Source organism: Heptranchias perlo, chromosome 34 (assembly GCF_035084215.1).
Source record: "Heptranchias perlo isolate sHepPer1 chromosome 34, sHepPer1.hap1, whole genome shotgun sequence".
NCBI lineage: Eukaryota > Metazoa > Chordata > Chondrichthyes > Hexanchiformes > Hexanchidae > Heptranchias > Heptranchias perlo.
In genome coordinates this window covers 27,290,067-27,306,923 of record NC_090358.1, presented here as the reverse complement: position 1 = coordinate 27,306,923, position 16,857 = coordinate 27,290,067, and the positions used below count along the sequence as shown (strand labels likewise).

General features: G+C 41.9%; 1 protein-coding gene across 7 annotated transcripts in view; it reads left to right on the top strand.

Annotated features, from left to right (window-relative positions):
• The window catches only part of zfand6 (zinc finger, AN1-type domain 6), a 61,768-nt gene extending 50,577 nt beyond the window's left edge, over positions 1-11,191 (top strand). For 5 of the 7 annotated variants that reach the window (XM_067971636.1, XM_067971634.1, XM_067971632.1 and 2 more), the window contains 4 exons: positions 2,381-2,490; positions 3,883-4,122; positions 4,277-4,393; positions 7,715-11,191. In XM_067971636.1, the coding sequence (XP_067827737.1) occupies positions 2,381-2,490; positions 3,883-4,122; positions 4,277-4,393; positions 7,715-7,863 (616 nt within the window). In that variant the 3' untranslated portion in view covers positions 7,864-11,191. The remainder of the gene's footprint in view (positions 1-2,380; positions 2,491-3,882; positions 4,123-4,276; positions 4,394-7,714) is intronic. The other 2 variants (XM_067971637.1, XM_067971635.1) reach the window with 1 other exon arrangement.
• Positions 11,192-16,857: the final 5,666 nt, after the last annotated feature.

Here is a 16,857-nt window from a genome sequence, read left to right as displayed (position 1 = left end):
AGTACTTAGCCAGTTCCCTTTTGAAAGCCATGATTGAATCTGTCTCCACCACCCCCTTAGGCAGTGCATTCCAGATCATAACCACTTGCTGTGTTTTTTAAAAAAAAAAGTTTTTCCTTATGTCACCTTTTGGTTCTTTTGCTAATCACCTTAAATCTATGTCCTCTGGTTCTTGATCCTTCCGCCAATGGGAACAGTTTCTCTCTATCTACTCTGTCTAGACCCTTCATGATTTTGAATACCTCTATCAAATCGCTCGCAACCGTGTCTGTTACAAGGAGAACAACCCCAGCTTCTCCAGTCTATCCACGTAACTAAAGTCCCTCATCTCTGGAATCATTCTAGTAAATCTCTTCTGCACCCTCTCTAAGAGATCAGACCAGTGATTAGAGATCAAATAAATCAATACTTAGAAGGACATGAGCTGATTGGAGATAGTCAACGGGGATTTGTGAAAGGGAGGTCATGTTTGACTAGCCTGATAGAATAACAAAGTATAAACGGGAGGTGTAGTAGATTTAAGTTTACATGGACTTCCAGAAAACACTTTGAGCAATTGCCAAATAAGAAATTGGAGAGAATTAGAGTCTGTGGCATAAAAGGGAAGGTAATGGCACAGATAGAGATGGCTGAAAGGAATACAGCAAAGGGATTGCTGTGAGTGGATCGTTCTCAAACTGGCAGGGATTGCTCCAGGTGGTTAGCTATGTTTATTTTCTGGTCCAGATGTGAAGGAGTGATTATTGCTGATACCAAACTGGGGAGAGTAGCAAACTGCTACTGCCAAATGCAGTGAAACTAAAGGAAAACTTAAACAGGCAAGGATAGTGTTAAATATATTAAGCCTCAAGATGATTGGTTTTGACGGTGATAAGAGTGTGAGAGAGAGGCTAGTAAGTGACAAGTGTAGTTTAATATTACAAAATGTGTGGGAACAAGAACTGAAATTATTCTTAATAACTTTCTCAATCAAATGGTTCAGGGCGTGCAGATACATAAATCCTTAAGTGGGTATTTAGGTTTTTAAAAGTGCAGCAAATGGGATTTTGGAGTTTGTATTGAGGGTTTGCTATGACTACAAAACTACAGTTAAGCCATATCTTGAAGACTGCAGTTTTTGGGCTCCTCGCTAAAGGAAGACTATAGTCACCCTGAACATGGAGCAATGTAGATCTATAGGATGATTATGGGGGGGGATTCATGAGACATGATCAAAGTGGTACTTGTAAACATAGATAAGAACATAATAGGAGCAGGAGTAGGCCATACGGCCCCTCGAGCCTGCTGTGCCATTCAATCAGATCATGGCTGATCATCTACCTCAACTCCACTTTCCCGCCCTATCCCCATATCCCTTGATTCCCTTATTTTTCTTGTTCAAAAGGTCATCAAATCTCATATAGCAAGTGTGGTTTTCATCTGAGAGATATCATCAGGGACAATAGATACTTTTACTAATGCTAGAAATATAGAACTTTAAATATTTAATACTTGGGCACTTTCATTATAGAAATAGTTTTGGTCAACAATCTTAAAGCATCTATCAATCATTTACAATTCTGATTTGGGCATTATTTGATGATTTCCATTGGTGGGTAAATAGATGGCAAGCTGTGATCTCAGGATGAACAGTGAAATAAAGGGGGCGATTAGAAGAAATGAGGGTAGATTCCCTGCAGGGGCACCTGACAGGCACAGCATACCTGAGATGATCTGCACCTGTCAGGACAGAAGTTCCTTGCCAATTTGGCTAGTTGCTTCAGACACACGTCTGTTGGGACACCCAGTGGTTAGACGATCAGGATTTTGAGGCTGACGTTATCAGAACATCCTCTTCTGTCTCATTAAATTGTAACATTGGGCTGCATCTACTGCAGGAATTCTGGCATGGCGCAGAGGGGAAGGATACCTGATGTAACTGGTCTCTCTGCCTTTTTCCTCTAAGCTGTGCTTGAGAACTCAGCATTGCTCATGCACAATAATGGGGAAAATTTACCCTGTTTTCAAACAAAGCTACTGGAATGTGGAATGCTTTGCCACAAGTGATTAGTGCTAAATTGATTACAGCTTTCAAAAATGTATTGGATAATATTAAAGGGTATGGCAGAATATAATATAAAACAGTAGAAGAGAAAGCAGAAAATGAGACTATGTAAAATCAGCCCCTGAGGGGATTAAATTCATTGCAGGCAAAGAGAGCTGAATAGTTTCCTGCTCCTAGAAAATTCTGTGTCATACTGAGGATTTAAACAGCTAAACTTTGGTATTTGAGGCATTCATAGGGTGTTCTTGTACTTGCAAATTATAGACTAAACTATATAGTTCTGCTTTAACACCCGCTGAATTTTTTTTTTTTTTTAACATTTTCTTGCTTTTTCAGATCTGTGTCCAACCAGTTGCTGCTACTATCCCAAGAATCAGTAACAAATCCCCAAAGTGATGGGGACCATACAGAAGATAACCAAGAAATGCCTAAAAAAGAGTTACAGGGTAATTCTCCTTCCAGATATCATTTTAAAGACCATCTGAAAACAAAAGGCACACCTTGAGATCTGTTTGAACACACAATAACAACAAGTCCATTAGGTACTTGTTAGAGGGAGCCATGTTATGATTGATCATTGTAAAAAGAGGGATGATTGAAGGTGCTTGTAAATGGGGAGTAAATACTGTAGTGTAGGATGCCTAACCTTTCCGACCAGTTCCTCAGTTACATCGAGTGTATGGGGCACATGTAATCAATTTTAATCCGGCAGAATCTCGATTAATCACCTCCAAGTCCAAATCTATTCTGTGCTACTCAGCTTCATTAAAGATCGATCCATCTCCCTTTTTAAAATCTTTTTCTTTTTTTTTCTCTCGCTCTCTGCTCGCTGTCTTTTTCACTCTTTGCCCTTCGCGACGCTTTCGTCACTCTTCGTGCTCTTTCTCTCTCTCCTCATCTGACAGGAATTGAAACCGTGCTGGAGATCTCGTGCTCTTATATTTAGCCCAAATAAAATACCCTAAATCTAATTTGAGAGCAATTTTATTTTGAAATAAAATAGCTTGGGGCAGTTCTACTACGCTGTAGGAATGTATTTTTGAATTCCTTTAAACCCGCTCTCTTTCTCTTTCTGCCCTGCCCCCACCCCAGCCGACAGTGCTATCCATTTCCCGTTCCCTGTCTGCAGATCACCTCTCGGGTTTTTCAGGAACTGCTCCTCGGATCGTTAGATTTTGGGAAGTGAATTGGATTTTGCCCCTGCTCCAGTGTTGAACAAAGTGGCATAATTCAGGACTTAATAGCTAATAACACATTAAAAGTAAAACTCTGCATCGCATGGTGTAGTGCTAAGCAATCAGACCTGAAGGTCTGAGGTATGATACCCGCTCTTGTGTTAGCTTATTGCAGCAGCTGGGCTACCACCATTGGCCTTGCCACCCCTGAGTTACAGAGAGGAAAATCATCCAGGGTTCCTGCTCCTGTATAACATCAACTTGCCCTTGCGGGAATGTGTCCCCTATCTGCATACCAAGGGAAGGCTGGATCAGTCAGGTTTGGCCATCTGTGGTTAAATAGCCTGCTGATACTCATTGCCTAGGCTCACACATGAAGAATAGGAAATGTCACGGACAGCGGTGAAACTGTAGCCAAGAAAGAAATGGCACCTTCAGGAGGGGAGAATTAAATAAAACAAAAATTGTTTACAAATTTTAGGTTAACTTCTGAAAATTAAACTTTCTACTGTAAATTTGCCCACAATACATAAAATTTTAGCGCCTACCTGCAAATCAAAGCAAAAGCCCATTAGTTAAAAATTCCAGCCAGATTAAAATGGTACAGTGGAATTGGAAACAAAAAAGTGCCTGAAATTTCAAATGGTCTGATTCTTGTGGCAGATTTGGGTGGGAATCAACAGTTAGAGAAAGCAACGCTGGACCGTTGTGACAGATCATTAATGGGGAATAATGGCGAAGACTGTTCCATGGATAGTTCAGATTACTCCAGCTCGTCAAAGAACACAGACACAGGGTACAGCTATGATGCTAGCACAGAGAGTGAGGCAGATGACTGCATACCGCTGGAGGAGGTTTCACGGAGGACTAAGAGAAAAATAGAGGAGGCATACACAGATCTAGGTAAAACTTTCTTTTTGGGATATATGCTGTGTGCAAATAATACTGTGGCGGTTCTTCCTTTCCTCTCCTCTCCCCCACCCTTCCCCTTAGAAAAACTACATCTGACTCTTGCATGTTTTTGATGTTTAATTGAGTTCACAATTATCTGTTCAAGCTTCCACATCTGAAGAAATTGCACAGACTTCTTCTGATAGACAGGACAAGTCCCCTGAAAAACCCAAGCAGAAGAAGAATCGTTGTTTTACCTGCCGAAAGAAAGTGGGACTTACAGGTCAGTACAGTCTGCAGGGAAGGAATTCAGGTGTAGGGCATGTACGTATGAGGCGGGCACCCCAAGAGACTGCCTGAGTGTGTCTTAGTGCCTGGAATACAGTGGTTATCTCTAAATAATCAAGTGAGCCCTGGCAATTTATTTGGTCAGAGGTGATAATCGCTCTACGACTTGGCATTTTTTGTGTTTTATTCACCTTCCTATTAATTTACTGTTATGTCTGCTTGAGTTAGGATCAAGACACAAACCCTTTGCTAGTATTTTAATTTGAATTTTTCATTTCAGACATGTGCTTATTTTTTTTTGATCTACCGGTGACATGTACCATTCCTTGGATGGTGGGGCAAGGAGGTGATTGGCATTCGGCAGTGTACTAGAGCAGCCTGGTGTGCCCCACCTGCCCCAAACATTTTTCCACCCCTCTTTCTCTGAGTGGGTGGGTCAGAGATATTCTGGCACTGGTCTGAGCCTTCCCTGAGATTTAAAAACTTGGGATTCACAATGATTCATTTGATTTTCATTCCATGGCCCAGTTCATAGGTAAAGGACACAAGTACACCGATCACAGATCTTCCCTTTTGTTCGTTCCTCCCCTCCCTCCCCCCATTTCCCTTGGCTCTGTACTTGCTCAAAAATTTTAACTCTTAACATCTTCCAGTTCTGACAAAAGATCTTCGACCTGAAACATTAACTCTGTTTCTTTCTCCACAGATGCTGCCTCACTTACTGAGCTTCTCCAGCATTTTCTGTTTTTATTTCATTGGTGTAATAACTGTGCCTGGCACATTATAACATTTAGATTACAGAACAATTTGATAACCAGCAATGTGTTTGAATTTGTATACTGCAAGCTTGCATAAAAATAGTGCTGAAGTATATGAAACTATTTAACTCTCACTCTCCCTCTTTGGCTGTCTAACTACTCCAGCATCATCAAGAAAAACAAAGACAACCCCTAACTCCTCTTCACCACCAATTGCTCCTTTAACCTCCTGCTTTGCCCTTCCATTCTTGCCTCCAGCATCAATTGAGAAGCGTTCATCAATTTCATTTCCAAAATTGAGGCTGTCCATATGGCTGTCCCTGCCTGCATTCTCCATCCTCTGTCGCACCCCTGCCCTTATCAAACTTCTCATCCAAGAGACTCACCACCTGCTCCCTCAAACACCTTCTTACCATTCAATTATCTCTCCCCAACCCAGTGCTTCTGATATCATAAAGCCCACTCTTGTGCTGATTGTTCCCCTCTTCCCCACCCCACCCCAGCCATCTCTGGCCCACAAAACTGAGAGCCCTGATTAAACTATATGCTTTGTGACTGCAACCATGCACTGTCGCCCCGTTTCCTTTCATGGACTTTGTGGTTGATCATTTCATCTTCCTTCACTACCTCTGTGGTTCACTGTTAGCTCTTGCTGATCCCAACACAGTACATCATCAGCTGTTTCCCTTACTCCTGCAAAGTTGTCTCTGGTGTGCCCCAAGGCCACATTCTTATCTACATGCAGACCTGAGGCAGTGGGAGAACCTTCACCACACGGACTGCAGCGGTTCAAGAAGGCGGCTCACCACCACCTTCTGAAGGGCAATTAGGGATGGGCAATAAAAGCGACGCCCACATCCCATGAACGAATTTTTAAAAAAGTATCATCTGTAAATATGGGATCAGTTTCCATAGGTATGCCTTTAACTCTAAATTTAATCTTTCTTCCCCAGCCTTGGCTGGCTGCCTGTCTGGCGTCAAATACTTGATTGGCCAGAACCACCTTCCAGCTCAATGTCAAGATCCGGTTCAGCTCCTGCCAATAACTTTGTACCTCAGGCACTGATTCCATCCATTCGGGCTGCTTGCTTAGGCTGAACTCACGCCCTTGGTGTTCTGTTTCACCCTGAGCTGAGCATTAATTCCCACAGCCACATGGCTACCTACTTTCATGCTGGTAATATTGCCACTTAGATTTCTACTTTGCCCTCACTGTCATGGAAACCTTCATCACCCCAATACTTGATTTCTCCAATTTTTTCCTTGCTAACCACCACAGTTCCATCCTACATAAACTCTAATTCAGTAGACAAGGGACAGAATTCTGACCTGCACAAGTATCACCCTGTCCATGCTGATCTCTGGTTTCCCATCCCCTAATGCATCAAAGTTAAAGTCCACATTTTCATTTTCAAATCCCTCCATGATTTCATACCAACCTATGTCTGCAATCCTCTCCGGCCCTACATTCTAGCTTCTACCCTCCAGACTTCCAACTCTGCTCTATCTTTTGTTCACTGCCCTAAATTTCTTTCCAACCCCCCTGCCCCGTCATCGATGGCAGAACTTTCGGGCACCATTTCCCTGCACTCTGGAGCTCTCTTCCTAAGCCCCTCTACCTCTATCCCCACTTTCAAAAACATCAAAACCTGCCTCTCTTGATGGCATTTTTGGCCACTTTCTGTAACATTCTCTCACATCCTGTTCAGTAGTCTGCTTCCCAAGTACTTTGGAACTGTTTGTTATATGAAAGTTGCAGTTTTTATGTTTTTTTAAACTAGTACAATAGGTGGAATTCAGTGTGCTTTTTGCCAGATACAGCTGGGGATAGCTCTGCAACAATTAAGAGTACAACCCCAGTGTACAATCCACTTTTTAAGCAATGCAGCATTCTTGGCATTGTGATGTTTCTCTCCAGTGTTACTTTAATCAGTGTTTGGAGATATTCTCCACATGAGCATGGCTTCTGCTGCAACCCCAGGGCTGTAAGTCAGCCAATTGGAGACATAGTCTCAAAGACCAGTAAAATTTGATGCGGTACTGAGGGATTGCTACATTGCAGTGCTATGTTTCAGACGAGGTGTTAAAACCAAGTCCTTGGCTGCCTGTTTAGGTGGGTGCAAAAGATCCCATGGCACTATTCAAGGAGCAGACAGTCCACTCAGTGCCCAGGCCAACAAGCCTCCATCAGCTAACCCCACAAGAAAACAGATCACTTGGTCAACCTTCTTGTTTGTTTGTGGGATCTTACTATGCCCAAATTGATTGTCGCATTTGCCTACATAAGTGACTGCCTTTCAGAAGTCATTCACTGCTTGTGGACCATTTGAGGTGCCCCAGGACACAAGCGCAACTGTATAAATACAGGTTCAGTCATTCTTAAATATTTGGTAAGAAACTTGGGGAAGAACACAGTTGGGGAGGGAGAGAGAAAGATTACCGACACAAAGTAACCAACATTTTGAAAGCAGGTTACAGTGAGTTAGATGTGAGTGTTTGCCCTTCCATCTCAAGTCTGGAGTTGTGGATGCATGTTCTAACTCTGTTTTTGTTTCCAGGATTTGATTGCAGATGTGGAAACCTGTTCTGTGGATTACATCGTTATTCTGATAAGCACAGTTGTCCTTATGATTACAAAGCTGACGCTGCTGAGAAAATAAGGAAAGAAAATCCTGTTGTAGTTGGAGAGAAGATCCAGAAGATTTGAACTGCTACTTACATTAAAAAATTTTCTTTTAAACCACGTGAACCTAATTAAACAGCGGAGAGGATAAGCTGAGCTTTGTAGTTCATTCTGGGAATTTGGAGCATTGCACTTGCATAGATCTTTAAATCATGCATGCCACGAACAATAGAATTTGAGAACTGACTGAAAAGTTCTTTCACTTTTCTTTGAATATTCTGTGGTTGGAAAATTACTGCATATTTAGGAGCAAGTCCATTTTACAGGCATTTTAATCTTAGTTAAGTGTCGGGCTTTTTTTTAAAAAAAACAAGTATTGGAGGGCTGTGCTTTTCCAATGTTACATGCATGTTTCAAATTTGCATTTCTTCCTTTGTGTATGTGGCCTTTCTCTGCAGCACGATTTTCTAACATGGCAGTGTCACAAATGGGCCCATCAGTAACTGAATGTATGCTAATCACTGCTTCATTTCATTCATGAGAAGGCCCCATGTGTTGGCACCATAGCTTGTTTGCTGCTCCATCTCATTGATTATTTATGTACTTAAACAAGTGTAAGCGGTTTATGATTTTATAGTATGTATCCTGAATGGAAAAAGCCTATATGCACTTCAATGCTGACTACAACTTTAATCAGAAAATACAGTAATGCTTAACTCTGAGCGTACATGAAACACAGGATGGTAATTGTGCTGTATTTATGTTAGTTTATTCACTGTCTTAACTTTGATTAAATAAAGTTATAAAGGAAAACTACTGATTGTTTTTAAAAGATCTATAGTAGAGAACTCCTACCTGTGCCTTGAAATAAATATGGGACTCTGGTCAAAAGGTTCTCTTCTCAACCCCTCCCCATATCCATTTAGCTGAAGTATTTCTAATTGCTTTTACTTGCAAGTACACTTCACTAGGTAGTAAGGTTTGCAGCTTGTATATGCTAGGAACTATATAATACAGTTTTTCATCTCGTGACACTAAATTTTGCAAATGCGGTCCAGAATCGTCTAGGCATAACCGTGTGAGATGCATTTCATGTTGATACAAATATTTAAAGAGGATTGTATTTTAAAGTGGTAATGTTAGTTTCTTAGAAACGATATCCTTTGCCAAATGTTCTTCATTGTGTTGTGCTTATAGAGGGATTCAGCTTTAAGCACTACAGTTTTCCTCACTAACTCTTTACAGTATGTTTTTTTGTGACTGGTTTGTGCTAATGATTCTTCAAACAATTAGGGGCAAAAACTGCAATTGCAAAAGTGTAGCCTTTATTCTTGGGTGTTATTCATAGAAATCTTGACCGAGCACTGGATCAGTTGGCTGCATAACATTTGTTTTCAGAGAACTGAATATAACTATGAGCCAAACACCTGCAATGTCGTAAGGAAGTAATGGCAATTAAGTAATTTTTTCAGGTGGTAGTGTTGACTTGGATCTGCGGTAGTGATTCAAATGATTGCAAAGTAGAAGTATACAAAGTAACAAACTTGGAGAACATGATGAAAGCAGCAAGCGCGTTTTTTCCCTGCTCTTGCCCTGGTTCTGGCGACGCCGACTCATGTTTAAGCATGGTCCCATAATCAGCAATGGCTGGCTGGTATCTATGCCTGTTGCCTAGTGATCCTGGAGCAGTAGATATGGTGAGCTATTTGAGTGTAGAGGCCATCACAGCAAAGCCTGTTGTCATGCTGCATCCACATGTGCACTTGCAGCTGGAGTGTAATGAGCAGGAGCCTCCCCAAGCTCCAGACACTCAGGCCAATTGTAGCATCCCCACAGATAAACTCTAATGAGATGGGGACAAATAACAATTGAATCCATGCCACCCTAAAGCAAAGCAAAACCTTTTGAACCAAAATATTTGTTTGTGAAAGTATAGGTGTTTTGTATCATGGTAACCTATAGGACATTGTACTTGTGACCTAGTACATTTTGTTATATTCTGGAAAATGTATCCAATATTGGGCCATTCTAACACTTCAATTCTACCACAGGGAATTAGGTCTCATCAGTAAACCACCATGGTGACTTGTAGCCTCCAGCCGTTTGTTTCTACTGCTTGGTTACAAATCCAGCTTTGATGGCTAGAAGAGAGCTATGTGTGTGCATGCTTGCATTCATGAGCAAAGCTCCACTCCCAGTCGGTAAAATTTAAATGCACTGAAAGCGCTCACGTTCTCAAAACTTTCTTTAAATCCATTCTATTTTGGTTTATAGTGTTGAGATCTGACGGGACTCCCATCCCTGAGCACATCTTAAACACTGCTTGATATGACACGGAAACACCAGGTCAGGCTCAAATTAAACTCGCTGTTGTGTCGTGAAGCTGAAACTATTTTATAGTGCCCTTAAACAATGAACAATTTCCTAAATTCTAATTTGATTTTTTTAAAGTTTTATTTTCTAACATATCAGATGGTGCTTTCACAAATAAGGATAATTACATTTCATGGAAATTACCATTGTTTGTTTCAGTTGGAATTATTAGATTTGAATATGGATCTTATATTGGAGTTTTGAAAAATTCTCATTGCCTAAATAGCCATTTTCCATAATTACTGAATGTATCATTATTCTGCAGTCAATTTCAACTAGAAGGTGAGCATGTGTGATTATGTATTTTGTAATCTTTCAGTTTCCAAAAGTGAGACTATCTGACTCTACGATTTCTGTATTATATTTTTATATGACTGTAGATAGCCAGGGTAAATGTATTTTAGAAATTACTATTAAGGTCACAGTCTTCCTATAAGATTTCAAATTGGAAACCAGAGTCCAGCTGCTTACAGAATACAGAAGCTTGGTTTTAGCAGCTAATCAAATTATTGGCCCTTTTAAAGGACAATGGGTATCTGCCAATAATTGGAGTTGACATTTTAATCAGAGGAGTAGTTTTAATTGCTGGCAAATGTGTGAATTTACAGACTCTGTTCTCTAAATGGCTGTGCCATTAAAGGAACTTTATTCAAAGAAAATTAAGAGTATCAAGAGGAAATTGGACCATCTGATGGCTAGGGTCTACTATTCACTTCTTATTTAGTTAGAAGTTAGAAATGGTTAATATCAGTTGACCATAAAGAAGAATTTGATTATCAAATGGACCTGCTTTAACATCAGTCAAGTCAGACATTGCCTCAAGCACAAGAGGCGACTAATAGGCTTTGTGTGATTGTCAATGTTCCATGTAATGTCTATCAGATACTCCGTTGAAAGCTACTGAAAAGAACTAAAAGGACTTTGGGCTTTACAAACATTTATGTATTGTGTAAGTCAAGTATTGTACTAGTTTCTTGCTGTGTCTTTCTGCTTCTGTATAATACTTGTAAATAAATTTGATTCTTAGTTTTAGCCTTGCTATTGGCCTGGCATTGTGGATTTACTGCCTTTTACAATAGACAGTAATACATGATATCCCACATGGTCTTGTGCACCATACCATCGACAGGGAGTAATTGCCAGTTCTGTGGCATGTCATTCCACTTCTGGCATGTATAGGAGCGCAGCTTTTGCTTCATAGCCTTGTGGAAAATCACCTGTTTACTATGAACAAAACTGTTAGGAGATGGCCCAGTAACACTAAAGTATATTTTGAAGTGATGAGCTCATCAGATTTTTAGTAAGGAAGCCATTAAATATTTAGGCCATCATAGTGATGGCTGTATGCTCTTCCCAAATGTGACAGAACTCATATGATTGGCACATGCTTGAGTGATTTTATGTATGATCTTTCATAGAACCAAAGTACATATTGAGGTCCAAAGGTTCTAGAATGCTACAGCACAAAACCAGGCCATTCAGCCCCATAAATCTACCCCAGTGCTTTCTGCAAACTTAGCAACCTAATCCAATCCCACGCTCCTGCTTGCTCCATACCCTTTAATATAATCCTCTTTTTAAAGCAACTATTAAATTATTTTTGAGAATTTATGGAGTCTGCTTCAAGAATGGTTTGTTGCAGATAATTTGGTATAACCATGCACTGTAAAAGTTTTTGTAACCTCTTTAATTAATTTTGTGCTCATCTAAATTTGTGCCCTCTGGTTATCGTCTCAGCAGCCAGTTTAAACAATCATTATTTACCATATGATTTGTATCCCACAATTAGCCTGACCTTATTTGTGTGATGCAGGGAGTTAGGAATTCTACAGTTGGATCTTGTAATGTATTCTTATACCAGATATATGCTGCTAATTGGGTAAGTGTACAGCTGGTTTGATGCAACAACAACTTGCATTTATATAGTGCCATTAATGTCGTAAAATGTCCCAAGGGGCTTTACAGGAGTGTTATCAAACAAAATTTGACACCAAGCCACTTCAGGAGATATTAGGACAGGTGACCAAAAAGAGGTAGGTTTTAAGGAGCGTCTTAAAGGAGGCAAGAAAGGTGGAGAGGTTAAGGGAGGGAATTCCAGTGCTTGGGGCCTAGGCAGCTGAAGGCATGGCCACCAATGATGGAGCGATTAAAATGGGGGATGCGCTAGAGGCAAGAATTGGAGGACTGCAGAGATCTCGGAACGTCATAGGGCTGGAGAAGGTTACAGAGAGGGACGGGTGAGGCCATGGAGCTATTTGAAAACAAGGATGATGATTTTAAAATCAACGTATTCTCGGACCGGGAGCCAATGTAGGTCAGCAAGCTCAGGAGTGATGGGTGAACGGGACTTGGTGCGAGTTAGGATATGGGCAGCAGAATTATGGATGGGCTTAAGTTTATGGAGGGTGGAAGATGGGAGGCCAGCCAGGAGAGCATTGGAATAGTCCAGTCTAAAGGTAACAAAGGCATAGATGAGGATTTCAGATGCAGAGCAGCTAAGGCAGGGCGGAGGTGGGCGATGTTAGAGGTGAAAATAGGCGGTCTTGGTGATGGAGCAGATATGTGGTCGGAAGCTCATCTCTGGATCAAATAGGACGGCAAGGTTGCAAATGGTCTGGTTCAGCTTCAGACACTGGCCAGGGAGACGGATGGAGTCAGTGGCTAGTGAACAGAGTTTGTGGCAGGGACCGAAGACGATGGCTTCAGTCTTCCCAATATTTAGTTGGAGGAAATTTTTGCTCATCCAGTATTGGATGTTGGACAAGCAGTGTGACAAATCAAAGACAGTGGAGGGATCGAGGGAAGTGGTGGTGAGGTAGAGCTGGGTGTCGTCAGCGTACATGTAGAACCTGACGTGTTTTCGGATGATGTCGCTGAGGGGCAGCATGTAGATGTGAAATGGGAGAGGGCCAAGAATAGATCTTTGGACTCCAGAGGTAATGGGGCGGGAAGAGAAGCCATTGTAGGGGATTCTCTGGCTACGACTGGATAGATAAGAATAGAACCAGGCGAATGCGGTCCCATCCATCTGGATGACGAAGGAGGGGCTTTGGAGAATGCATACGACACAGGTAGGAAAAGACCATGGGTTCCGCCCTGACCAAGCTGTGGTGCAACATCTCTCTCCTCCTCCTCCCCCCTCCCCCCCCCCCCCCAAATGAAAACGATGGTTTTTTGCCTTTACCAGGAGATTAGAGTATCTATGTTCAGGTGATTTATTCGAGAGGATGTTGAGTCTGCAAAAAGGAATACTTCCAGCCATCTTAATGTGCTGCCTTACATATCTTGTATTCATGTTCTCTAGTCAAATCCTCCCTATCCATCTTGAATAAACTCTCCAAGCTCTAATCACTACTACATCCAAGCCTTTGCTTCTGTAAATAGCCCTAACTCATGGAGCCTAGCTCTTGGGCTAGGTATTGTTCTGGTCACCTCCTCCAGCCCCTCTATCCTTCATCTGCAGAAACCAAAATGGGAAACAACTCCTCAAGGGTAGCCCTATGATTTTAGCTAAATATTCTAGACCCCTACTCCTATAACCACCTTCCATTGATTGTGTACCTTTTGAGTGTTCAGGTCCAATTCTTGATTTGTTGCTCTTAAACTTTGGCGTATCTATCGATACTACTGTGTCAGCCAATGAGTTGGTGGTGGGGCAGGACTTAAGGCAGGTAGGATTTGCAGCCAAACCTTTAAGCTGGAATTTCCCAACCTTATACATGACACTGCATTGATTGACATAAAAGGACATTTGCCATAGTCTTGATACACTCTGCATTCCATCAAATGGAGGAATTCTATTCCATTATAGTTTGGTTGCAGGGCAGCAAAAAGCAGTGCAAATTGTGTGTTGAGATCAGAATTTAGGGCCATCTTTTTCTTTGCATTTCATCCCTTTTGTTTGCTTTCTTCCCTTTTTTTCTCTTTCCTCTTTCCCACCTTTTCTCCTTTTCTAATGCAATGTTCTTGTGCTTTGAACTTTCTCTAAATGTGAATGCTATGGGGAAAATAGTAAATGAAATGTCTACCTAATACAAAATCAACTGTCCAATAGGCTATTTATTTGGGTGTCTTTTAAAACAACTTTGTATGCTGCTACCTGTTGAGTGATTAATATCTAGCAAGATATTTTCAGGGAAGCTGCTATCTTGAGTGAGAATATTAAAGATGGCCATCAAATGAAATAATTTATCTTAACCCTACAATATTTTGTGTATGCTAGTGGCGCTTTCATGGCATTGCTCGTGGATAGGCTGGGATCTGGAACATGGTTCGCGATGTTTACCACAACCCAGTGTGACCATTCCCTCCATGCTTCATCCTTTCTATGTTGTACTGAATTATGATCTCTTCCTCCTTCCTCTCCACACAGTATGATTATCTCCCTTCCATTGTGTCACAATTACCTTCTCCTGTCTGCAGTATATAGGATTACCCGATCATCTCCACAGTGCCACATAAATTTAGAGATTTCGAAGAACAGGGAACTTCTACTTGTGTCCTGCCGAACGTTTATCCCTCAACCAACATTTTTTAAAATAAAAAACATCTAGTGTAGATAATCGGTTTGCAAACAGATTTAATTGCTGTTTGTGGAACCTTGCTGTGCACAATTTGGCTGCTGTATTTCCCTACATTAAAACAGTAACTACCAAAATTACTTCAATGGTTGTAAAGTGCTTTGGGACCTCCTGTGGTTGTGAAAGGGACTATTTTAATGCAAGTTCTTTTTGATTACTATTTATTTTGGTGCAATCCCATCTACATTTTTTTTGTCAGTTGGTGCCTCTTTTAAATATAACCAAACTATCGCTGTTCTTGTGCCTGTTTTCTTCCACTGGCACGAGTGAAGTTCAGAAAAATTGATTACTAATTCCGAAAGCTTTTTGTGGTCAGCACCTTTTACTACACAAAAGGAAGGTTTCCATGGGTTGTCCTGCACTTTGCATCTGTGCTTAAGCTGGGAGAAACAACGGACAGGCTACAAGGAAGAAAATGATTCAATTTCTGAGCACGGATGCAGGGTCTAATGGACAGGCTATGACCAGGCTAAATACTTTTACTTCTACATTGCTGTTGGACACTGCAAACATATAATGTGGTAAAGGGAGTGAATGGTTAAGGTGGTGGATGGGGTGCCAATCAAGTGGGCTGTTTCTTGAGGGCTGCACTCATCCAGGCAAGTGGAGAGTATTCCATCACACTCTTGACTTGTGCCTTGTAGATGGTGGAAAGGCTTTGGGGAGTCAGGAGGTGAGTCACTCGCTGCAGAATACCCAGCCTCTGACCTGCTCTTGTAGCCACAGTATTTATATGGCTGATCCAGTTAAGTTTCTGGTCAATGGTGACCCCCAGGATGTTGATGGTGGGGGATTCGGTGATGGTAATGCCGTTGAATGTCAAGGGAAGGTGGTTAGATTCTCTCTTGTTGGAGATGGTCATTGCCTGGCACAGTGTTCAATTCCATTCGCAACCCCTCAGATAATGAAGCAGTCCGAGCCCGCATGCAGCAAGACCTGGACAACATCCAGGCTTGGGCTCATAAGTGGCAAGTAACATTTGCGCCAGAAAACCCACGACCTCTACCACCTAGAAGGACAACAGCAGCAGGCACATGGGAACAACACCACCTGCACGTTCCCCTCCAAGTCACAACCATCCCGACTTGGAAATATATCGCCGTTCCTTCATCGTCGCTGGGTCAAAATCCTGGAACTCCCTTCCGAACAGCACTGTGGGAGAACCTTCACTGCACGGACTGCAGCGGTTCAAGAAGGCGGCTCACCACCACTTTCTCAAGGGCAATAAATTCTGTCCTTGCAGCGACACCCACATCCCATGAACGAATAAAAAAAAAATACCTGTCGCAAATGCATCTGTCCATGACAGTATTGGTAGAAGTGACCACTGCACAGTCCTTGCGAAGACCAATTCCCATCTTCACACTGAGGATACCCTCCATTGGTGTGATACTAACACTGTGCTAAGTGGGATATATTAAGAACAGAAATAGCAGCTCAAAACTGGTTTCCATGAGGTGCAGTGGGCCATCAGCAGCAGCAGAATTGTATTCCACCACAATCTGTAACCTCGTGGCCCGGCATATCCTTCACTCCTCCATCACCATCAAGACAGATGATCAACCCTGGTTCAATGAAGAGTATAGAAAAGCAAGCCAGGAGCAGCACCAGGCGTATCTAATAATGTGGTGCCAACCTGGTGAAGTTGCAACACAGGACTATATGCATGCTAAACAGCGGAAGCAGCGTTCTATAGACAGAGCTAAGCGATCCCACAATGAACGAATCAGATCAAAGCTCTGCAGTCCTACCATATCCAGTTGCAAATGATGGTGGACAATTAACGGGAGGAGGAGGCTCCATGAACATCCCCATCCTCAATGACGGTGGAACCCAGCACGTGAGTGCAAAAGACAAGGCTCAATAGTTCACAAACATCTTCAACCATCGCTGATGATTACAGTGTTCAGCAATTCCTCAGATATTGAAGCAGTCCGAGCCCGCATGCAGCAAGATCTGGACAACATCCAGGCTTGGGCTGATAAGTGGCAAGTAACATTTGCACCAGACAAGTGCCAGGCAATGACCATCTCCAACAAGAGAGAATCTAATCACCTTCACAAGACATTCAATGGCATTACCATCGCCAAATCCCCCACCATCAACATCTTGGGGGTCACCATTG